Raw genomic sequence first — 25674 nt, forward strand, 5'->3', positions numbered from 1 at the left:
CACAGAGCAGACTTAATCATGAATATGCAGGAAAATATACAATGAGCAATCAACACTTGTACAATTTCTACGACAGGCAATTTTTAGGATGGTGCCACCACAGACACACACACACACACACACACACACACACACACACACACACACACACACACACACACACCAAAAGAAAATGGACCCGGATTATCTTTATTTCGACCCTCGCAGCCAAGGGGATAGACAGGCTGGAGGTCAGAGTTTGGTCGGTACCTGGTTGTCTCATGCGGTTTGGCCCGCGACTGCAAGTGTGAAACTCGGGGTCGTCGGCGAGCGCGGCCACGGTATAGCGGGGTCCATGCGGGGGCCAGGGTCGCTCCTCACAGAGGGCCAGCAGAGATTCCCGGCTCGGACTCCGGGTTATTGCTCGACAAAATGAGAGATGGAAGTCGACAGCTGTGGAATAATCAGAGGAGCAGCTTGAGACACGGCAACGACGACCACCAACGGCACACACCAAGAGCAATGGCGATCCCTTTCTTCTCCGACAATTCCAGCCCAACTCCAGCGAGCACTAAAGGGAGCCCGGCGATTCTTATCCCTCCCCCGGACAGAGTGGGGTGATCTGTCCTCTGAGGTAATCTTTGCCCTGATTGGACAGGGTTTCGTGGGGTGATGTGTTGGCTATCTGTGATTGGACAGGGGGGAACCCCCTCCTTTCCTGGGCGGAGTCGCTGTTCTGAGGTGAGGAAACCTCCGCCCACGTCCGTGGTCGAACGCACGTGGGCAATGGCGTCGATGGTGCGAAGAAGTAAAGTGAAAGATTGATTTGTTGGTGTTGGGTATTGCAAAAATCTAACTAGAAAGAAACAGCGCACACCCTTTCGTCATAGGGAGGAATCTAACTATACACATACTGATTGAAATAACTAAGCTTAGGGACTGCTGTCTGTTTGTGTACAAATGGCTTCCAGATTCGTAACAATATATCATGAGCATGTTTGTTGTGCTGAAATTCTTTTTTTCATTTGTGAAAACTTGTTTCTTTTTATTTTCGTTCAATGTACCAGCAGGATTTTGAGCCATGCCAGCAAGAGGCAGAGACAAGTGTGCAAAGGTAATTAATTGTACATACCTTAATTTGCATCATCTGCCTTTCGCAAATGCAATTTATAATTTTGTTCTTTACCTGTCATGTCATCAGAAAATATATATTTTTTGCTATTGGTATGATCACTCTTCATTTGAAATGTGATATTTTTCTGTACATCATTTTCATTTTCTTAGGTTTAGGGAGAGTTCTTCTCAAGATGGTGAGTTGCATTAATAATCGAAATATTGATTTCATGATGTTGATGACAAAGCACGGCTGTATTTACTTATTTATTTTTATGCCTCCGCTGACGAAGTCACCGGAAGCATTATTCTTTTTAGTTTGGTGCACCTACCTCTTAATTTCAACACATGTGGACTATATTTATTTTTGGTTTAATTTTTTTTGTCGCTGTTGTTTGCTTGGCTTATAAGTTTGGAGGGGGTCCTGCCTTTTGCTTTGAATCAAAATTTCCATACCTAAGGATGGGGGTGAAATGCCTTACATTTTTAATCATTTATACTGTTACGTGGAAGGGGTTGGGGTGGGGGGGTGTAGGGTGCAGACCCATAACTAGAATGTGGTAAGAATAGCTTGGTCCGTGTGCTCGAGTAGATTAGATTTATGTCTGCAATAGAGACCTGTCAGGGATAAGTCTTATGTAATATGTGCACTCATCAGGGCAGTGATGGGAATCTTTGAGAAAAATAGGGAAAGGTTGCATTGTGCAAAACCACGTATACAGGTAACGCCAGGTGGAGGATTTGTGGGGAAAAAGTCACTGGTTAAATGGACATTATCACAGGCCATTTGCCCAGTGGACTGCAGGCTTGGGCAGCATAATAAGCTGTGAGCCCTGTAGAGGGGCGGGATGCTCGCTGGAAGAATCTGCGCCCGCCCAGCGGGCGGCCGATGACGGGACCAACCACCTGTTTGGGGGTGGTCCTAAGTGTGATCCGATAGATTGTAAAAGCCACTTACATGCATGCACGTGGCAGATGACAGTTGGGCTTTAGAGAACCAAGGTCACCTCGCTCACTCTGTCTGTTTCATGGCTCATCGGAGAAGGAACAATTCTGAAGATGTGAATGCCATCCTCCCATTCTGCACCAGTCCTGTGCCATGCACGCTTACACGACCACACCATTATATTGGATCCAACACCAGATCGTGCCTGCTCACGTCCTCACCTGCCCCTTTGTTGTGATACAGGTCCTGTATTTGGCGTTTTATAGTTTTCTTCTTTGCAAGTTGGCATGCTCCCTGTTTGTGTCTGTCAACTGCCATATCTGTTCCATATATTTATAGTGCTTTTTTCTTCCAAATTCCCAGTATTGTTTTTAATAAATCGCCATTATTTGTAAGAAATGTTTTCCAATCTTCTACGTTCCCATGCGAACAACCAAACAGTCTCGACTTCATTTGAACGATTCTTGGGAGATTGTGAAATGATAAATGGATGCAGTGTAAATTCAGAGATCGTTTGGTCAAAGACCCTCGGGGTGATGATCGACCATAGTTGACCAATTGATATGACAATACTTTATTTGTAACTGGTTCGGAAGTGGCATTAGGGGCATGCATCCTGATGTGACAAGGGGCCCCGAGATGACAAGGGGCCCCCACATGACCGATCGTGGTTCACAGTCTTTCGAGATGGGGCCCCAAGGGTGGGATCTCACTTTGCTGACGAAACATATCCACCTTGTGAGTGGTGATAAACACAGCGCAAAGCGAATACTCCATCCAAAAGAAAGAAAACACTGTAATTAAAAAAGAAGAAGTTTTTCCTGATATTTAGCTCAACAGGACGATGACAAAATTTGGGGTGGGGTTAGTATTAATACAGAAAGCAAGTGGAATAATAACTATGTTTAATGAATACAAATGCAACAATAATCATAATAACATATATCTAATTCCTCATGTTAATACATATCGACATCGTTTAGTAAATTCACACCACAATTTATTGTACGATCACAAAACACCCATCATTAGTAAATGGACGAACTCATACGCACGGTGGAACATTGCAGTTTTTAAAATCAGAGCATCTGTCCCAAGGATGAAACTAAACCACCACAGAGGTGCTAAAAAGAGATAAAAACAACAGGGGGGAAAGTGTGAAAAATCACCCGAAATGAACTTTTCATCACAAACAGCAGAACCAGAAAAGGGTCCGAGGCCGAACACATGTGCTGGGGTGTGTTCCATTACCAATTAGCTTGTAGAGCGCTCGTTAAGTGGTTTAAGCACTCAATCAAGCTCTCCAATGAAACGTTTGATAAGGAAAGGCTGGCTGGGTAAGCAATAGCAAGCTTATTGATAATGGAACACACCCCATGGATCAGCTTTTTGTGTGTGTTTGTGTTTACGGCTGGCGGTGAGATAACGAGGTTATGGTTATTCTAATCACATAAAATAATTTGAAATTTATCTTCGGGAGCGGCCAGGGGGGATCGTGTTATTCTTTTTTATTGCTATCAATTATTGTCCTATTATTTTTGTTAATATTATTATTTTGCAGTATTATCATGTTAATATTATTAATATCCATCCATCCATCCATTGAGACCAGACTCTGTGCAGAGCATTGGTGCTGCCTAAGCAGTCTCCTTGGCTACTGGGTGCAATCCTGGACGGGTCGCCACTCCGACACAGTGTACCAGCAAGCTGGCACTCATTTTGCCGACCTCGGAAAGATGACAGGCAGAGTCATCCCCACCTTGTATTAATTCAATAGCCGAGCAGGATCCCAAGCCCACCACCCTAACCATTAATCCAACACCAGGCATTTATTAATTTGCTCTTATCATTATTCTGAGATATCCTTGGAAAAATGGCATGAGAAGGTGGAACGATGCTCAAGCTGCTGTAAGAGTATATACATTGCCAATGCGAAAAAGGAAATGAAACGGGAATTCTTCTGGATTTTTTTTGCAATCCAGGCTAAAGCAACATTCGCTAAGTCAGTGTGAAAATAACATGGAGTCCTCTTAATCATACTCATAATACCCTCCCCCACCACCAACGGGATCGGTACTACATGGTACACATTTACGAAGATAATTTGCTTCGCACCACCTTTGGAATTCCTGGTAAGGGGGGGGGGGTGGAAATGAAGTTACTATAACCTTTGCCTTATAACCCGTTGCCCTCTTGGCACGTTTAATTGGTTGGGATTGCACAAGTAACGACGGAATACATCGACGTCAAACAGATGGACGTCAAAATGCATATATGAGTGTGATGACAGGTTGACAGGTTGGCAGAGGCCCCGCTGGGCCATGATTGTGTTTTTGCATGACGCCCCCAAATGATGAACGCTGCCTCTGCTCTGGTTACTTGCACTTGTCCTACATTACAGACCAGGAAGGCCCACTTGCAACCTATATGTCACAATGTCAGACCGAAGAGCATTGATCAAGTTATTGGCTTTTTTTTTTTTTTTTTACAAATATTGTGCATAATTTACATAATTAGCACAGATTCTGAAGGATTCCTGAAAGGGAGAAGGTAAAAACAGTCATTGACAAGTTTTTGAAAAAACAAAAAACAAACATTGATTTGACAGTGAACCTGGTGTGACATACATAAATACCTCCGTTTCAAAATGGATTGCATTCATTGAATTTACTTTTCTTTACCGTCAAATATTTGCTTTTCGTCTAAAAAATGTTGGTTTGAAAACTTAAAATGTTGACGTGATTCATCATATCCTTCCATGTTTTAGATTTAAATAATATTGTTGCGGAGCCAGGTATCGGCGACGAGTACGACCGCTAGCTGGAGCTGCAGAGTCGACTCCACCGAACACCCGGAATCTAGATCGTACCTTTCGGAAAACTCCGACAAGTACGGGTCCCTTACCGGACCGTGAATCGTCAATAATTACACCACGTGGTACAGGGTTATTCGCCAATCTTCAAAATACCTAGAAATCGACGTGGCGAGTTACCGAGTATTCACACCCTCGATGGCCCTCGTAGGAATTGAGCCATTAGCGTGCCTGACCCGTGCGCAACCCGAGCGGACGGTCGCCGAAGTTCCGTCGGTCCAATCGTACATTTACAGCGGCAACAGCCTTTATAATTCACCAACAAGCGTCACGCTAAGCCAATAGAGGAAACAGCAACAAACTGATACATTTAACACATGGGTTTATTTATAATGGGGGGAAAGGAGGGAAGCACGCAAGAAGGCAGAGTTAACTGAATATAGAAGAAGCAATTTATGTAGAAGCACTTATGCAGTTTTACTTAATAGACTGGCGCCACAAACACACACACACGTACACCCAAGAAGCAGTGGCCACAGCTTTTATTGAGGCCTCCAGCTCTGAGGGAAAGGCGTGCTGAAGATCAGAGCCTGCCTCGGACCTGTCCACCTCGTGTGGTCTTCGAGCTGGCGGGGTGGCGGAACTCGGACCCTCCGTGGGCGAGGCGAACGCGCCAATCACTCACGTCAGGCGAACGCGATCTCCTTGTTCACCGACAGAGACACGGCGCGCAACCGACTGGCGGTTCCCGTCGAGCCAGTATCTCTTGAGCTCTCGTTCACCGACAGAGACGGCGTGAAACCCTTGCGGTTCTTGACGAGGAGGCTTTCCCAAGCTCTCTTTGTTCACCGACAGAGACAAAACCCTTGCGGTTTTGGCGCGCAACCCTTGCGGTTCTTGTCCCGGCAGGATCTTCAAGTTCTTTTTGTTCACCGACAGAGACATGGTGCACAACCCTTGCAGTTCTTGACGAGGAGGATCTTCAGGCTCTTTTTGTGGTCCGATCGCGCTGCACCCTTAGTCACCCTGTCTCGGGGAGGGGGGGAACGCCTCCGCCCTCCCCGCTCTCCCTCACTGGACGGTTTTGGCACGCAGAATCGCTCGTCACACTGTCACTGGGCAAAACAAGCGGCAAGTCCGTCGATTGGCCCGGAGGCGTGGTGACGTCACGCGGACCGCCTTTCTCATTGTCGCGGGATCTGATTGCCTGAGCGGCGGCCACCCCACCCGTAGCACGCTGATTGGTCGAGGGCCGCCACGAGGCTCCTCCTTGAACTCCGCCCATCATGGCGTCGGCGTGAGGAAGCGAGGTGAAGGTGGGAGTGGTGCTGGCGTTGTTGTAGTTTTGCGGATTAAAAAATAAAAGAAAACCCTGACTATCAAAGTAACTCACAGCGCATGTACATTTATTCGCCCATTAGACATGGGACGGGGACCCTAACTAAAAACACATACTTACCGATATAACTGTTCTATCGGACCTGTATGTTGAGTGCAGTAAGCTTCCAGATTCGTAACACCACGTCTTATACATTCGTTTGCTTAAGGGGTCAGAAAGTTTTATCGACATTTTAAAAACATTGCACAACTCACCTGGGACAAATCGATTGTCTTGTTCAAAGTGGGAAAATGGACGCTGGATCGACATTCCCGACTGACAGAAGTCATGGCTGCCGGATAGACATTTGGTGTTCGTGGTTTTTCACTTAAAGTGCTGATGTTGTCACTAAGACACGCAAGATGTCAGACCCATGAGGTCTGCATTTGACATACGAACGGTGAAAAACGGCTACCCCCCCCTCCCCCTGCAAAAAAAACAAAACGAAAAACAAAAAGCAAACAAAAAAACAACTAAAATGTATGTTGTGAAGAAGAAGATTATTGTGAACATCAGTCCAAAATGGAAAACGAAGTGTAAATGAATATTTTAAAATACACAACTGAATTTCTTGTAAATTAATTTAAGCCAGTTTTGTTACAAAGTGAGAAAAATTACAAGATCATTATCCTCAGTTTTCTGTGTGCCTTTAAGAGACGGTACTGTACTTTGTTGGGAGGAGGGGGCTGTTTATACCCTGCAAACAGTATACACATTTTATTTTATACCAACAAATACCACCTGTCGCTTCGCTGAGAGGAATACAGTGGAGAGGGGTGGAAGGAGAGGAGAGGGATAGCGGGGAAAGAGGAGAGAGAGGAAGGAAGCGAAGGGGAGGGGGAGAGTGTGGAGGGAGGAGAAGAGAGGGTGGTATCTGGGAGGGAGGGGGGTTTATAACAATTGCCATGGTGCCGGATTATGCAGATTAAATTTAGAGTGTATTAGTTAGGTTGGGGGGGTTAAAGTTTATTTTTTGAGGAGTATATACTTCATGGATGCTCCCAAAGGGTGTAATCTAGGATTTTTGTTAACTGGAAAGAGTCTAAAATCTGAATATCCAAGATTTTCATGGATGGTGAATGGGAGGTTAGTTTTCTTCAATTCCTTCATATGTTCTGTTGAGCCTTAGTAATGATATGCTGTCTTTATCACTGCTGAGACCAGCTTCACTGCTTAAACGAAACCTTGTAGAGATACTAAATTGGTGTCATTTAATCTTCTGACTTGTGTACACAATACTATTTACCCCTAATTTGGTATCTCATGATGGACATGTTAAAGTTCACGATTCTATGTCTTTTCAACTATCAACATACACATACTGGAAGGAAAGATGTAGAACCTGAAATACTGTACTGCTCCCATTTAAACACGTCCAAAATAAAAATAAACCAATGTCACCCGCAGGGTGACCCGTATCTTGCCAAAAGGTGACCACGTGTGACTTCTTTAAGGTCACACTGAGGTGAACAGAGCTGCTATCCACCAGGAGCGACTCCTTGAGGAATATCTGCCTACGAGAGATTCCGATGAAAATCGTTCTACAGAGTAACCATGAAAAATATGCTTTTTCCTCATAACGTCATCAAATGACGTCATAATGTCTCAATCTTGACATATCTAGAAAGCACTCATCGAAGTGTTCAATTTGAGGTATGACACGATATGGTTCCTAAAACTTGAAAATTTGACCTTGGGGTCAAATATGTTTGACCTGAGGCGCTAACCATGAAGGTCAAGGCCAATGGCCACCAAAAATTAATCAGCTGAGCGCCAGACCATGAACTATATTCCCATGAAGTTTGAAGACTATCCGATCAAAATTACTCAAAAAATAAGGGTTTCCTCGACTCCCCTGATTTGCGACAAAGTGACCTTGACCTTTGACCTTCAAAATTTTATGTGCTGAAAGGGACCTCTATAGGCCTCTGATATGTGGTTACAAAAATTTCCAATGATAACTGTGCTCTGCAGAGTGATTTATACGTGATTACAGAACAAAAAAAAAAACATATGAAGGTCAAGGCCAATCGCCACCAAAAAAAAATTAATCAGCTGAGCGCCAGACCATGAACTGTATTCCCATGAAGTTTGAAGACGATCCGATCAAAATTACTCAAAAAATAAGGGTTTCGGCGACTCCCCTGATTTGCGCCAGTGACCTTGACCTTCAAAATTTTGTGCACTGACAGGGACCTCTATAGGCCTCTGATATGCGAAGTTACAAAAATTTCCGATGATAACTGTGCTCTGCAGAATTTTTTATACGTGATTAGACAAACAAAAAAAAAAAAATTAAAAAAAAAACATACAAGCTGACGAACATATCTTGCAAAAACTTCGTTTTGGCAAGATAATAAAAATCACAATTTTTTTTTCCTCCTGACTTACCCCATTCATTGAGCACCATGTTACTGGAAACCCAACATTTTTGGGGGGGGGGCTAAAGATGGGACAGAATTGGGAGGGGGAGGAGGGGATTGGGGGTGGATTTGAGGACTTTCAGTTGGGGGGAGGAGTTGTATTTGGGGGCGGTGGGGAAAGGGGTTTGAAAGATTGGAATGGAGAGGAGATTTATGCCTCTGGGTTGGGAGCGGGAGGTTAAGGACTTGGTGTTTTGGAGAGGGGGTTGATGACTTGGGGTTTGTGACTGGGTGGGAGTTGAGTGAGGACTTAGTCACATTTTACATTGCACGGATGTTCTGCGGAGGCGTGACTCCAACCACAATTGTAACAAACATATATGTGATCTCCCGCTATTTGGATAAATGCATATATAAGATGTTTTACAAAGAAGATAATTGATTTACAATAACTTATAAACCAATTGGGCTATTCATAATCACTTAAGAGATGAAACCACCGACCATAATAAACCATGAACTGTCGACATTCACATCCTGTTTTGATTGCGCTTTCCTTGAAGTCACTAATGGCAGAAAGAGTTAAAGCCCTGTTCTTCATTGCACGACTCGCAAACCACGGTGGCCCCTGGTGGCCCCTGCCGTGCGGCCTATAATACACAAATGTGAAAACACCCCAATCATAATCTGCCATAAATGCTATCAAATTGACTCAATGGGTTCAAATGAGAGTTCCAATGTGATGCATAACAGTAACGTAACGACATCAGTAGATGGCAGTCGGCAAACAATTATGCTTGCAGCCCAGTAACCACAACGACAACAAAAAAAAAACCTACGTGGAGCCAGGGCCTAATAGCAGCCATTTTGGAGTCCTGCAGGTGGTGTGGTGGCTTCTCAGCAAAAGTGGCCCCCTATAAAAAATAGAGAAGATCACCAAGTTAAATATTCCACTGAAGAAATATGTAATGGTGATTATAACAATTTACTGGTTTGCTCTGAACAATGGCAATAAAGGAGGAGTGAGGTTCAGTATCATACAAGAAGAACACAGCAGGGACCTTGGAATTTCTGTGGGTTCCTGGTGTGTGTGGTGTCAGTACCACACAGCGTTATGATTGAAATTGTACACTACATGACACTGGACATTACCTGGAATTTCTGATGGTTCCTACTAGTATAATGTAGTACGTGTTCCCTTACAAGGAACTTCAATGCGGGAGGTCATTAGGCCAATCAAGCCTATTCATTGGTTGCCAACCTCTGGTTGTTTGTTTGTTCTCAATCCTTTTTTATATGCTAAGCATCAAGCATGTGTTGCGGTTGTGGAAATTCGCAAACCACCATTCAGGTCCCGTAGGTGAGATATCTCTGTAAGTACATGTGTAGTTAGCCCCAAACCCGTTGTATAGAGAGAATTTATGTGATCCATCCGGGCTGCGACGCTTTGAGATAGCCGTTTTTCTGTTCTATCTTTATTTTGAACCAACCACGCTCCAACCATCACACAACAACCACCAACCACAACGCCGCTTCACAACAACAACAACGCCAACAGCCACGATATTTACCTTCACAACTCGCTCCCGCAAACATCGCATCACCGCCATTCCAAACGGCACCAGGGCCATAAACCACCACCATAAACCCTCCACCACCTTCACCTCTCTCCTTCTGCGGCCATTCCCGCACCGAGCGTCAGGCTGTCCTGGGCTCGTACAGGACGCGCGCCGATCCGCGAGTGCAAAATGCGGCCTTTCCGAGGAGAATTCGGATCAGGAATGCTACACGCCCACTTCTGATCCGTCCAATCAGCAAGCGCGGGGCGGTTTGGCCCCGCCTCCAGGCGCGTCAGTGTAGAATCGAGATATGCAAATTCTAGGATCAGGGGAGATATTCACGCCCCTTTTTCTCCGTCCAATGGGCGAGCGTGGCTCCGCCCCCGAGCTCGTTCTGATCCGAAAATTTGCATATGGGTTCTCCTGCCGGCCTATAAAGCGCCGAGCGCAAGGCGAATCTCAGCAGAGTCGGCCTTGGAAGAGCGGAGAGTGGCAGAAAAGGCAGTCGGTTTTGGAAGAGCGGAGAGTGGCAGAGTCGGTTTGGGCAGAGTCGGCCTTGGAAGAGCCGGCCTTGGAAGAGCGGAGAGTCGGCCTTGGAAGAGCAGAGTCGGCCTTGGAAGAGCGGAGAGAGTTTGGAGCGCGGAGTGGAGTCAGGAGGAGAGGGCGTCCCGGTGGTTTTCGGCAGTCGGCTGAGGAGAATTGGGGGGAAGAGACCGAGGAGTTCGGGTCCGAGGCAAGGAAGACGGCGGTCGGCGACGAGGTCGCGGTGGAATCGCTCATCACGGGACCAAAGCAAGCCAGCTATACTCTTTCCCCAGAGCATCAACAATTTCCCCCCCCCTTTTTCCCCCGCACTGAGATAGTGCGAAAAGGGGGCCCCTTTCCCACCCACTCCAAGCAGTGCCAACGAAACCCGCGAAGGAGCACGAAGTTGGGGCACCGCCGCGCTTCCACATTTGCGGCTCATCACAAAGACACGGGTAGGACCCACCCGGTCTCGCGGACCTGACCGCTCTTTCAGGTCCCGCGCAAATATTGGCCCACAGGCCCCGTCTGCCCCCTTGTCTTTGAGGGTGGCCTTTTCTTTTGTTTCTGTGTAAACGTGTGTGTGTGTGGCGCCAGTCTGGTGAAGTAAAACTATTAAGTGTTGCCGTGTGTCGGTCTTATTCGGTAGTATCTCTGCGTCATTGTTTCTTTTGTTACATTTGCTTTTTGTGCATAATTGTTTTAATTGTATATGTGTGCTCTCTGTGTGCCGCGGAATAAATGTGCATCATGTTGAACTGTTTTCCCGTTTCGCTTCGTCTTTTCTTTAATTGAATCTCCATCTTGCTTCACGTAAAGGGTTGGTAGTGGGCTTAATACGCCCAATAATTAATCGGAACCATCGAGGCCGACGATAACACCGCTCGGTTATCCCGATAGTACGGAACGGATCGCTTAAGCGGCCCGTGTCCGGAGTCGACCTGCGGCGAGGTGCGATCGCCCGGTCTACCCTCCGCGTGGGTACTTAGGTAGGTCGAGTTTGGCGAACAACCCTATCCCACGCGGGGGGGCCGATTGGCACGATCGTCGTGAGGCCGAAAGGCCCACCCGAGACTAGCTCCCGGCGTTAGTCCGAGAGGGTCACGACAGAATTGTCCGTCCGGTGGGCGACGTGCCGCGATTCGAGTTACGTGGCCGTTCGCACGCCGGCGGGCGCGAATTCGCAACACATGGAAACAGCACGTACTATTTTTGAATCTTTGGTACAATTCGGCTGGGGTTCAAACCATCAACTTCCCAGATTCAGAGCGGATGCTCTATCCATTAGACCACCAGTCTGGTTAACAATTTTTGATTTATACTTTCCTAATTGCACATACAGTATTGATATAAAGAATGCATGATCAGTATCTTGGTGTTAAATGTCTTTTTCTTCTGACTGCAGGACTCGAGAATTTACAGCCAGTCTTGCGTGAGACAAGCAGGCCGAGGAAACTTGAGGGTAAGTATTACACAATTGAGTGTATATGTGAGTATTACACACCGTGAGTATGACATATATATATATATATATATATATATATATATATAATTTACATATATATATATATATATATATAAATAATTATATATACAGTAGACTACTCGTAAGTCGTCACCATCAGGACCGAGAAAAAAGTGACGACTTAGACGTGTGACGACTTACGCGTATGCGAACATTCATGATGACTATGGGGTGAAGGATGAAGTCGCGCATGGCCTGGACACGTACGTGTGAGAGGGCGCAACAATCTCTAAGCTGGCTATTGTACCAAAAGGGAAACACAATCCTCGGGGCATAGGTGGGGGTTCATTGGTGAGTTGGAAAGTGATCAAGCAAAGATGGAATTCATGAATCAGTTTATCAAAAGTAAAGATAATGAACAACTGCAAGACAACTCGTATACCATCGGTGATGGTATGTCGACAAATTACATGACACACAGTTATCGTGGTGATGACTACCACTCAATGCCTATGTGTAAGTGAGTGCGGTGATGTACAAAACAAGCCAATATAAAACCATGATCGGATTTCAACACTAAGCTTGATCGATCCTTTACTCCTTCGCCAGAGACTGAGAATATAATTATATATAAATATACATATACATATATATTTATATTTTTTTTCTACTGTGACCGGGCGTAGTGGCGTGCGCCTGTAATCCGGCTACTCCGAGGCTTGGGTTGGAGGATCTCTTGAGGACGGGAGCTCTGCGCTTGGCCGTGCTATGAGAGGGTGAAGGGCAGCCCGGAATCATGGCGAAACCCAATCCATATATATATATATATATATATATATATATATATATAGATAGATATATATATATATATATATAAATATATATATATATATATATATATGTGTGTTGTTCGTCTTTTGGCTGCTCCCGTTAGGGGTCGCCACAGCGGATCATCCGTTATGATCCGCATTCTGATTTGGCATAGGGTTTACGCCGGATGCCCTTCCTGACGCAACCCTGGTCGCCTCTTACGACACAGAGATAAGGATTGGATAAGAGAATAATATTTACGGGTACTTACTATCATACTGGTGCCTACTGAAGTGCATTCGGCCATCTAAACACAGAGAAATATATTTTAAAAAATATTCAAAAATCAATATTATTTCCAAAAATATGGATTTTTCCTGAAATTTCAAAATGCCGGCCCGTGGTCAAAAAAGGCGGGAAAATTTTCAAAACTTTGTTCAATCACCTAACTTCACTAGTAGAATCGATAGGCACATCGTGCTTCATTCCAGCAACTACTTTTGCAAAAGTGGAACACCCTAATATATATATATATATATATATATATATATATATATATATATATATATATATATATATATATATATATATATATATATATATATATATATATATATATATATATATATCTATATATATATATATATATATATATATATATATATATATATATATATATATATATATGTATATATATATATATATATATATATATATATATATATATATGTATATATATATATATATATATATATATATGTTATCGGTGATGGTGGATCAGAAAATAAAGTCAAATTGTTTTCCACAGGAATTGTATCTCCATACAAGAGTAGCTTGGATGGTAACTACACTGGTAAGGTTTTTTTTTTCTTGTTCTGCACTTAACATTAGAAATGCTCTTAAATGAAGAACAACAAAATAAATGACTCATCTGTCCTTTTGCAGCTATGGAAAGGAACAACCTGATGAGGCTGTCACAGACGATCCCATTTGCTCCCATCCAGTTCAGAGGTAAAATATATTTTGGGTAGTATAACACAGGGTTCTACAAATGTCCTCTGGAGCCACGAGTCCAAGGCTCGTCCGATAAGTCTTGGGCTCATGGCTTTCGCCCAAGCTCGTGGCTTTAGCTCAGGGTGCGGACGAGCCCAAGTTTCCCCGCTGCACTCAATCACTGGAGCCACGAGCCCAAGGTTTGGCAGTTTGAACTTGTCCGACATAACCAACCACTTGCACACCTATCACGGAGTTCCTTGAAATTGATAAAATGAAATCTGCAATAAATCAACTATTACAAGGAGCTTAAATGCAGGAGGAGGCCATTAGGCCCATAAAGCCTGCACAGTGGTTTCCAACCAATGGTTGTTTGTCCATACTCTATCCTTTTAAATGCTGAGCATCAAGCAAGGAAGCAATATATACCATTTTTAATGTCTTTGGCTTGACTCAGTTGAAGTTTGAATCACTGACCTCCCAGACTCAGACCGGATGCTCTAACCATTACTGTGTGATGCGGTGTTTGCCCCACCCACCCCTGCCCCTTCACCTCCCCAGGAAAAGAACCATCTAATTATACATCACTGTTCAGCATTTCATTATGTATTAATCATGTAATGGTTTCAACATTCATTTATGCCAGATTGGTGCATGAGTAACCTCTTTGAAAACAGTTGTGATACTCGAGGAAAAATTAAAAAGTGGGCATCGGACAATGGAGTGCCTTTGAAAGTTGGAGCAGCCTGGTGGTAAAAAGCACAAGATTTGTGTCGGGTGATATAATTTGCCAAACACTCTATAGTGGGAGAAATGGCATATAGTGACATATTTTATCAGAAAACAAAGTTGGCTATTTCTGATAAATATTCAAGATAACCGAATGATATTAATTATGTTATTTATTCCGAAGGAGCGGCTTTGGATGGTTATGTGTGTCCCAAAAGTATAGATGTCTGAGAGAGTCAAATGTGCGATGCATAGCGTGACACAAACCCTGAGTTCTATAGCCACTTTGCAGCAAATTTGTGATTATAGTAAGAATCGATCAGACCGCACTGGCATGTGTTCTGGCAGGAGATCTTGTAACGGTGTACCGACTCGAAGAGAGTTCCCCCGCTGCACTCAACAACAGCATGTCATCGTGGGCCCAACGAGGCTCCAGCATCCGCCTGGAGTTTCTTTCGACCGAAGAAATGGGTGGCGGTTTGCGGAAGGCCACCAAAGTGATGTGCACTTGGGCCGATGATACAAGCATTCTCCGTCAAGGCCAGGTGTATATCCTCAAGTCATTCTTGCCAGACGTGATCAAGACCTGGCAGGCTCTCTACCAGGAGGACACGGTGCTGCATCTCTGTCTCAGGGTACGCACCACAGAATATGCTGCTGTTGTGTGGTTTTCAAAGCATTTGCAAGTACATAACTTCAACTTGCACAAAAGAAATATAACAATATTCATGACATTAATTTACTTGTCGCATCCCGTGTGAGCAGTAAGGAGCAATCTCCATACAAGAGTTCATGGGACTCATATGCAGGGGGAAATGAAAGAAATTGGGGAAAATGTTGAAAAATTTTTTTTAATGTGCAGGTGGAAATCACCCTTTACAAAGGGAGAACAATATTCCATTTGTGCTTCAAAAATGTTTTGCATAGGCCATGCATAGTTCTATACAAGCAAGGAAGGGCATTACCTGGTTTTGGTGGCCCCTTTGGGGACGTGGTCTGCCCAGGAAAGATTGTGGCTTATGATCAGGCCCAAGAAGTCAAGGGACTTAAATTCTCCTGAAGATTGACTGCAGAAAGGTGCATTTTCTTCATAGTACTTGTAAAGAGGAACTGAGGCTATCAGACTTTCCTGGATTAAAAGTCATATTATTTTGGTATTTGTTGAGGTCTGCCAGTAGGGATGTGGAAGCTCCTGCTTTGACACTGGGATGGAGAACCTTGCCATGATGTTGAGTTGCCTGAACAAGTTCAAAATAATCTTTCCATGGAAGCAAGCCATGAATGAAAACCCCAAAGAGAACTGCACAGAAGACCCTGCCTCGGTCCATGCCAGAAAAGTTCATTTGGAGCCACGCAAGAGCTACATGGTGTTTGCACACATCAAGGACATTTGATAACCATGCATAAATACAGCCTCATGCCTGGTGTTGGCTTAATGGTTGGGGCAGCAGGCTTTGGATCCGAGTGTCCTGAGTTCAAATCCCGCTCAGCTGTTGAATTAATACCAGGTGGGGTTAACTCGGCCTGTCATCATTCGAAGGTCGGCAAAATGAGTGCCATCATGCTGGTATACCGTGTCGGAGTGGTGACCCGTCCAGGAGTGTGCCCAATCGCCAAGGAGACTGCTTAAGCAGCACCAATGCTCTGCACAGAGTATGGTCCCAATCTCCTCCTAATGAGACAGGCAGAGAGCTTAGCAAATAGAGCCGATTAAAGTCTCCAATCCATTGTTGTGTGAGGAGAAGTATCATGTTCAGAATTGAGTTGCTATGGCAGGAGCCAAATTGATAATCAGTTGATCTTCCTCTTTCGTATGCTGTACAAGGCTGTGGGGTAGCATCATTGGATGAGGATGCAGGTGTGCCACTGATGCAATTCCTTCTGTAGGTTAGGGAAGGAATTTGTAACTTGGCCTTGGTGCCAGTGAATACTCGCCGTCTCTTAGAGGACACACATGATCTTTGACGTCCACCAGCGAATGCTTGCAGACAGGATACCCAATTTAACGTCCATATGAGGGACGGCATGCACATTAATGAATCACCCTGCATGTGAAACACCATGATTACAGCTTGTAGCTGGGTTGGGATTCAAACCCAGGCTAGACAGCTCAGAGGCTACTGCACTATGCATACATCGAGGCCATCCTCCCAGCCCGATCAGTGGATTAAATCCAACAAGATATCGATTGAAGTATGCTAACTGCCTTGGTAAATAAGGAACATCTGACGTTTTCAAGAGTTAACTCTTCTTTGGAGCAAAATGAGTGATGATCAGCAATGTGAACATTGGAGAAAAAAAATGACCATCAGCAACAGTTGCTTTGCTCAGTCTAATCGAATGGATCTGTCTGTGTTTGTACCCTTTTTGTGGATGAAGGTGATGTTTTCCACCATCCAAGCAGATTATAGATGGCCCTAAATGAAGGACTTGTTCATTGGTGGCTCAAACAAAAAGGGCAAAAGAAATGCTGGTCCAGCACAGTGTGCTTTGAAATATCCTCAGCTCCAGTCCCTGATGGAACCAGCATTCATATTTCAAAGTCAACATGAGACGTCTTGACCTTTTCAGGTGGAATTGGGCAGGGAGTATACAGGGATGGGTTTGGAGACTCTGACTTTGAAAGCTTGTACTGAGTTCAAATACTGTATTCCACCTTCTCACATGCAAAGTCTGCTGTGGAGCAAACTGTAGCTAGTGAGCAGATCGAGGGAGAACACCAGAGACTGAATTCACCAGCCACTACCTTGTCTTTAAAGAGGGAGACAGGTCAGAGAGGTCAGCATTGAGACAAGCTTGATATTGTCTTCTGGCTTGCTTTGTAGACGTCTTGTTTGAGGTTCAAGAATGCATTCAGGTAGCTTTCCCTTCCTAGTCGAGAAGGTTAGCTGTTTGGAAGCATCTGCCATCTGCCTTGCTTTAAACGCTGTATACCAAGGCTGGTAATATGGGCAGGATAGTTTTTGGTGGGATTGAATGAATCTGTGTCTTAAAGAGGTCAAGCATTTGTGGAGGTGTTCATCAGAGAAATCACTTTTTCAGTGCATAGGAGATGAAAGACTAGTCCTTGAGTTAAATAGCAAATCAAAAACCTTGCCAATCAACCTTTGTGAACGATTAGACTCAATCAGACTTGGGCAGTCCATGTTGAAGAACTTAGGAGGTTATGCAGTCATGAAGGTAGATACATCCACCCACCCATGCATGTACAGAACACAGACACTCCTGTATACACACACACACACACACACACACACACACACACACACACACACACACACACACACACACACACACACACACACACACACACACACACACACACACTCCTATACACGTACATGCATACGTATACGCATACACGCACTTATAGAAATACACTCAACACCTTGCATTCACCCTCATAACAACATTGCAGTCTGCCTGGGTAGGCATGTAATGTTGGCCATTGTAGCTTGCAGTGATAGTATGAGGAACCTGTGATTCCATCCCGATGACTTGAGAGCTCAGTGGTCAAAGTTTTGCCGTGTTGGTGAGAGTCCTTGGGTTTAAGTCCCAGGTAGTCACAAATTTTCACATTCGCCCAACACAGTAATTTATTTACGTTTATCAAAAAGTTTCGATAGTTCTTGTTTGTTTGTTTATTTATTTAGTGTCTGCATTGCCAATGAATGCTTCATCAAATCATGATTAATCGTTTGTTGGTAAGCTAACAAAACGATGTGCGTGCGTTTTTACAGGAGATCCAGCAGCAGAGGGCGGCTCAAAAACTCCTTTATACCTTTAACCTCCTGAAGCCTGCATCGGTCCCGTACAACCCACGGTGCGTTGTTGATGAGCAGTAATCAAAAAGGGTTTTGTTTTTTTCGTGTTTTTTATTTTTCATTAAAAAATTTTTTTTTGATTTTTCTTCCGTCATCATTTGTCGATTGATCTCTGATTTGAACATTGCTTTCAGGTTCTTGGAGGTGTTGCTGGTGTTTTCACATGGTGTTGGGCAGTGGTTTACCATCGAGGAGTTTGTTAGTGGGGACTTCTGCAAGTACAACAATAACACCGGTGAGGAGGTGAGCCCTGAAAGCCCTCTGGAGGAGAGTCTGCTTGCCTTCTCTCACTGGACTTACGAGTACACCAATGGGGAGATCTTGGTCCTCGATTTGCAGGGTGGGTGTTTTTATCCTTGCCGAGTTTAATACATGGATGGCTCTTCGGTCTACATATTGACAAAATAAAGTGTATTGTTGTGTTCAAAATCCAGATGTAAATGTGCATTTCATACTTTTATTTTTACTTCCACTTCTCATCCGAATTCTTGAAGATCTACAAGCATGCAAAACTCTTCCCCTCCTGCTCCCCAAATTGATAAACTTAGCAGGGGGCTCCTCCTTCTGACTCCCCATTTATTTATCTTTCTTTCCCTCTTCCTCATACTCTGTAGCAGCTAACGCAATAAGTTAATTTGGGAAAGTTGTCACACGACGATCGACGAAAACTGAAAGCGACGGGCCAGAGAGCATTTGTTTGAGTAACACGATAGCATTGTTTGCATTGGAGACCGCCATGTTACTCAGTGCCGAGCATTCCGTTGTATTGGAGTGCTTGTTTGAGCGCTTTGAATTAAGCAAGCCGCTTGGCAAGCGATAGTGAGCTGCTTGCTATGGAATACACCCCTGGTATTGGTATTGCACAGGCATGATGGGCCAAATGGCTTCCTACTGCATTGAATTTCTTTGTTAAATAGATCTAAATCTCAACATTAATCACCTCCTGCATTAATCCCTTCCAGCGCTTATCAGTTATAAAGTTGGTCTGAATGGATAAACGTCAGATGCCTTTTGATGAGGGATGAGGATAAGCTCTCAGTCCAGACTGATGATGCCTGTGGTCTTCCTATTGAGGATCGTTGGCACTCAAATTACACATTCATCTCGGATGCAACAATGACTAAAGTACTGATCCTCGGTTCATATTGGCACCTCAGTTCATGTTAAGCCTGGTGTTGGCTTAGTGGTTAGGGTAGCTGTCTTGGGATCTTAAGGTCCTGAGTTTGGGCCCCGTTTGCCACTGAATTAATACACCAGGTGGGGTTGACTCAGCCTATCATCCTTCCATGGTTGGCGAAATGAGTACCATTGTACTGTAGTCCGGAAGCCCATGGAGATTTGTTTAACATTGCGAGTACAAAAGGTTTGAGGCTTGGAATATGATGGGATACACCATGGGACCCTCAAACGGGAATTCTTAAGTTTCATCTCCCGTACCATTCCTGGGGGCGACCACTTCAAGTACCCCCAAATTCAAGTTTTATTAGCATGATTGAGTATATGAATGAAACCAGTGTCAAAATGTTCTCCTAGAAGGTAGAAATAAAGATCCGCCATTCTTAAGTGTCAACTCCTGTACTTAGCCTACTTAAGAACGCCCCTAAGTTGCGCTAATTACCACGTTAATTCGCATGATTGAGTACAAAAATGAGACTTGCACCAAAATATCCAGTAGGGTACCCTGACGAAGTTTCGGCCATTCTTAAGTGTCAAATCCTGTACCAAGTCCAGTTAAGAACGGGTCAAAGATCAGGGTCAGTGCTGCGGGGGGCAGGGGGGGGTTAATTAGCATAATTAGGTACATGAATGAAACCAGTGCTAAATTGTTCATCTTTGGGGTGAAAATCAAGATCCGCCATTCTTAAATGTCAACTCCTGTACTTAGTCTACTTAAGAACGCTCCTAATTAGCACTAAGTACCACGTTAATTAGCATGAATGAGTACAAAGATGGAAGTTTGGCCAAATGTCGATCAGACCACCTTGTCCATGGATTGGCCATTCTTAAGTGTCAACTCCTGTACCTTGTCCACTGAAGAACGGGGATAAAATGAATGAACAATATACATTATATATGCGAAAACATTTTAATAAAATTTGAAACAAAATTACATGGACGAAAATGCGATAGTAACTGCTGATAATTGGTACTGAGTTGTAATGATCACTATTAATTGTATGAAATTACTAATGGAGTTATTTCTAACTGTAGTTTGATTGTATTGATGACATTAAAGAAGTCACAGGTAGTAACTGGTTGTTGTGCATCGTGTTCCTTAATCATCTTCTGTCCAGTCTGACTCATCATCCGATGAGACGGTCATGTTCTCCTCTTCGATACTTTCATCACCATTGAGCTCATCTTCCTCGGGAACCAGGGTGTCTGGCATCTGTGGCCCTTCATGCCAATTTGGCTGATAATATCCATTGTCAAAGTCCCAACCATTTGATTCCGTAGGGTGCTGTTGGATTTCGGCGACATCAGCATTCAGCCACATATGAGCAACAAATGATGCACGTTTCATATGCATAATGAGCTCTGCCTCACATGGTGGAATGGCACTTGCGTTTATGCCATTAAGTTTCTCCAAGGGGTTCTTTGCTGTCGAACTTTGGTCCATAGCCCTTTTCAAAAACCTTGTACCGATAACCATTGAGTGTCACCTTGCTGGTGTCCTTTGCACCATACATGATTGTGGTGAAAGTTTGCAGGGTCTTTCGAGTTTTTTGCCTCAGTTCTGTTTCAGTCGCCAGGCTTTGGAATGCTTTCTGTGCCTCTTTATTCTTTTCCAGCTTAGCAAATGGTTTGACTTTGCCTTTGCGAACAAATGCCGCAGTGTAGTTACTGCCTGTGAACGCGTGGAATCCCGGCAATGCTGCACATATCTGAGGTCCAAGTAACTCGAAGATGGCGGTAATGCTGATATATCTACGGTTATTCTTGGCTCCAGTACCAACATCCATCCACAAGGGTGACTGAAACTTGCTACAGTGATACAGCATGACGATTGCTATGTCTGTATCTGACGCACGAATGATTATGTCCCCTTGTTTCTCAGTACTGTCCACAGATTTTGCATGGAGACATATCTTCGTATCTGCCTCTCCGTGGTTGTTTCTACGGTATTCAACGGAATCACGTCTGAACTCCATCGACGACTTCGTAGTGATAGCATTCTCCGGGAATGTCAAGATAGAGCTGACGGCTTCCGATGATCTGTTTGTATGCCTGGTCTTGCCATCCTCTCGCTAGGAACTTGGGGAGCTGTCTCTTAAATGACCTTGATTTCAGGGCGTTGCTTAGATCTTTCGGTCGTTTTTGTTCTGGGCCAGTTATCAAAAACTCGCGGTCATCTGCTCCTCTCCTTCCCCGTTCCATGTCTTTCAAAGATGGCTGTGGGTAATCATCGAAGACTAGATGAAGTTCCACACTCGACAGCGCCATTATTTGAATCGGTATGCTTCTTGCGAGACCCCCATAGGTGGCTGGCTGATTTGGTGGGAGGGAATGGAGAAGAAATGGGCCATCGATAATGCAAGCACGTTTGAATGCAGGACTGCATTCGGCATCATTCACCTTTGACTCCAGTAATTTGAAGAGAGCACTTTTTTCTGTTTTTGCCATAGTTCCATCTGTACTGCACATTGACAAAGGGACTGGTGTGAGTGGATATTCAAAAATGAACGGCAAGTCCAGATTGCTTTTGGTGGCTCGTACCACAAGGCGGCCCATCAGATCTCTAGTACCCTTCAGCTCCGATATTTTCTTGTTTTCTGTTCTTCGGTTCTTTGCCCATCCATCTTAAAAGGTCTTCAGTTTTGCCTTTGTTATCTTCTCTTCAAACCTGTTGGGATCAGCAATGCAGGAATCTAGGAAATCTTGGTGGTGTGCCTGTCCCTCTTTTGGAATTCTGAGCAGACTTTCACGAATCTCATCACTGGTAGCCTTCCCAGTGTTAATGTTGAACAGTTTATTCTGTGATGCTTCTGTTTCGACTTCCATCTCAAAGGGATTGCGAGAGTCTTCTATTTGTTTCATGACCTTCTTCAAGTCACGCATATCACGATCTATTCGTGCAGGTCGGAGTTCTGCAGCAACATCATCATTCACAATCAAACCTGCCATCTCTTGCACAAAGCTTATGAAAGAAGCCCTGGTAGATTTTGTGACCATCCATCTCAAACGAGCAGTATAACTATTTGTGGCAGACGATATCCCTGTGAGTCGAGTCGCTGCGTCAGCGTTGACCGTTTGCTCCAGAATTAAATTGACAGGAACACAGCTGAAAGCATGGTCAGTTCTTCGGACAGTGAACGCACCTTTCTCAAGAATTTCTCGGAGTCTGGGGTGCGATTCGTCGATATTCATCAGGTCAAGCTGGAATTTTGTCAACCATCTGCAATAGTTGACATGGTTTGTAGCGAAGAAGAGGTCTATGACTGCAGTCAGTGTGAAGATGTATAGATCTATGTCATTTGTTCTGATCGCTCTTCCCAGGTTGTGGTAAAGACGAATGTAATCGATGTACATAATCCAAAATTGAGTGGTGTAGCCATGTGTTCCAGATCTTGTTTCGTCTGTGTACTTGGTATAGGCAGTTTTTCCAGCAGCGAAGACATCTGATGCACCTATTGACTCGAGTGCAACTTCACCACTGTGTACACTGTTGATGAATTCCTCCAGTCGATCCTTTTCCTCGTAGGTCTTCATGAATGCCAAAAAGTGGAGGATCTCAAAGGCAAGGGCTAGTATTGGATGCAACCTTTTGCAGCGATTAAAATGTTTTCCTGATAGGAAGCCGTTCAGTGACCCTGGGGCTAAGACGTCAGTATCAGTTAGCATGTCAGGTCCTCCTGAATCAGAGTTTATCTTCCCGACCGCTTTAAAAAATGCCATCTCAATGTGAAACACACCTGGCATTATGAAGACGTCATCAAATTGGGGCTTTTCTCTGACTTGAATCTGCATGGCAGGTTTTGCCGCATTCAGGTCATACGTGACAATTCCAAATTTCTGCTCACACTCTTTGGCACATCTTTGGGCTGTGATGAGCGTCTCTTGTATGACGTCAAGACTAGTGATTGGCTGTCTCAGGTTGGGCATGTATCGGACCCCTTGTTTTGGCAGTTTGTCTTCATAGTTTTTGGCATTATACCCGACCCACATTGGAACCTTGCCTACATCTAGAGCATGACTCATCATCCACATCAGGTCCAAGTTTCTTGCAGCACCACTGACATCAGGGAGGTTGAAGACATCTATGTGCTTGTAACTGAATACTGTCATTTTTGTTTTTTTACGATATGGTTCCAGTGATACCTCTTGTTGTTCCAGTGATCGTTTTCGCCCCTTCCAGCTGCTAGGGACTATTGGCGGCAATGAGACGGACTCGCTTGGTTCAATTGACCTTGTTTGTTCTGATTAATCTGGTACATTGTGATACATTATTCCCATTGTATCATGTTGTGTGTCTGCACCAGATAATGTATTTGTCAACGCATCGAAGTTATCAAATGCAACACCCATTGGCTTGTCTTTGATGGTTCCATCAGGACAGGACAGTCGCCTTTCTTGAAGTTACTCTGCTGTTTCTGTTTCCAATTTTTCTAAGCTGTTGTAATTTATGCAGTGCCCAAATCGATTTAACACCTGCACAACCTTTTTGCTACCTGTGACAGATTTCACAGCACCACCCAGTGCCACTTGCTTTGCTGGTTTGACTTTACCTCTCCTAGTAATGAAGAGGGCATCATCACAGGATGATTTAACGTGGCGCATGACATGATCGGTACATTTTGTGGGATTTTGTCCACAGTTCAAGGTGGTGAAGGAAGTAGATAACAGAGGTGGGGATACATCACCTCCCTTCAGGTCATCTGAAGTAGCATTTTCGGGCAAATCCTTTTTTTGAACATCAAGTAGTTGTTTCCTGAGTAGCAGAGCGGCCTTAGTCACAATTTGTTCATCATCAGAAGCATAGTCATATGCGACACGTACTGCGTCATCAGACATTTCAGAACTGTACATTATCAATCCTAATTTCTTTCCGAGTGGAGTTTGAAATTTAAGTTTGTCACCAAATTTTCCCTTCAAATTCCGCATTAGGCTTTGAGCGTTATTTAGAGGAGTTTCTGATGATATATTGCACAAGTCCAAATACCTCGCATACACGGATGTAAGGAGTTCGGGCCTTTTGTTTCTGAGGACAGATTGCTCAACACATGCTTGAATATCATCAACAGCTGACGGGTTGGTAGTACTGGTCGATGGACTTTCGGCACTCTTCCTGTCACGATCGCGTACTCTGTTTGCCGACATCAGAAACGAACTCTTGCAAGAGTGATGATATTTCACTTCCTTGGCGGCGAGGTCAATGCCACTGATTTTAGACAAGATTTTAGCATCATTTAATACCAAAGCTGCCTCCTGAATGCTTTGGATAGCCTCGAGAGTTTCGCAAGAGCCAGCAACTTCAAGCCCACCCTTTTTGCGCTTTTTTGTGTTGCCACAAAACAAACATTGCGGTGGAAATATACCGGAAGTGGATGGCTTTTCATCTGAGGTTGCGGTTGCAGAACGTAAATGTGTTGTCGTAGAGGGACTCGCAGTGTCAACAATGTCGACAGGTGACTGGCTGGCTGAAACTGCAGTAAAGTTTTTATAACAGCTAACATGATATCCATCCTTTTCCGCTGGGCTTTCAGGTAGATCAAGAACGATATCGCGGTTGACTGAATTCTCGAAATTTCGTTTTTTTTCACCTGTTTGATGCAGCTTTTTGTACTGTGGCCCATTGTTGTTCACCAAATGGTAACACTTCAAGGCATGGCCTCTTTCCCGAACTCTGATGCGTATGAAGGATACAGTGTCTCTGAGGTGTCGGAACTGGGCTTGGAGTCTCAGTCCTGGCAATGTTAGGAGACCAATCAGGGTCTTGTGTATCCATTGTCATTTATCTGAAAAGGCAATATTATTTGGGATAGAACAATGTTCGGGAAAGGTTTTTTAAAGGAAACATTTTGTTTTTGCAATCAGCAAAATGAAATTTCTTGCTTTACCAGGTTTAATTAGGACATGGCGTAAATTAAAGTACCGGTAAATCGATTAAAAGATATCAGGCCAAGATACAGATATTGCGGATTAAAAAATGTTTTTATAAATATGATAAAGGATGAGAT

At 44.1% G+C, this 25674-nt stretch overlaps 1 protein-coding gene and 2 pseudogenes across 3 annotated transcripts in view; 1 reads left to right on the forward strand and 2 right to left on the reverse strand.

The window, feature by feature from the left end:
- Positions 1-25674, forward strand: part of TRPM7 (transient receptor potential cation channel subfamily M member 7) — a 224113-nt gene that overhangs the window by 188995 nt on the left and 9444 nt on the right. For 2 of the 3 annotated variants that reach the window (XR_015050321.1, XM_085850121.1), the window contains 8 exons: positions 1047-1093; positions 1264-1289; positions 12081-12137; positions 13759-13803; positions 13896-13961; positions 15021-15307; positions 18413-18495; positions 18631-18836. Coding sequence is in view for 2 of the 3 variants with exons in the window: in XM_085850121.1 (XP_085706247.1) it covers positions 1047-1093; positions 1264-1289; positions 12081-12137; positions 13759-13803; positions 13896-13961; positions 15021-15307; positions 18413-18495; positions 18631-18836 (817 nt within the window). In the remaining variant the exon portion in view is untranslated. The remainder of the gene's footprint in view (positions 1-1046; positions 1094-1263; positions 1290-12080; positions 12138-13758; positions 13804-13895; positions 13962-15020; positions 15308-18412; positions 18496-18630; positions 18837-25674) is intronic. The other variant, XM_085850122.1, reaches the window with a different exon arrangement.
- LOC147015405 (uncharacterized) lies at positions 20713-22638 on the reverse strand (annotated as a pseudogene).
- LOC147015406 (uncharacterized) lies at positions 22298-25442 on the reverse strand (annotated as a pseudogene).

This window comes from Eptatretus burgeri, chromosome 12, assembly GCF_056783735.1.
Source record: "Eptatretus burgeri isolate ZD-2024b chromosome 12, Ebu_testis_v1, whole genome shotgun sequence".
NCBI lineage: Eukaryota > Metazoa > Chordata > Myxini > Myxiniformes > Myxinidae > Eptatretus > Eptatretus burgeri.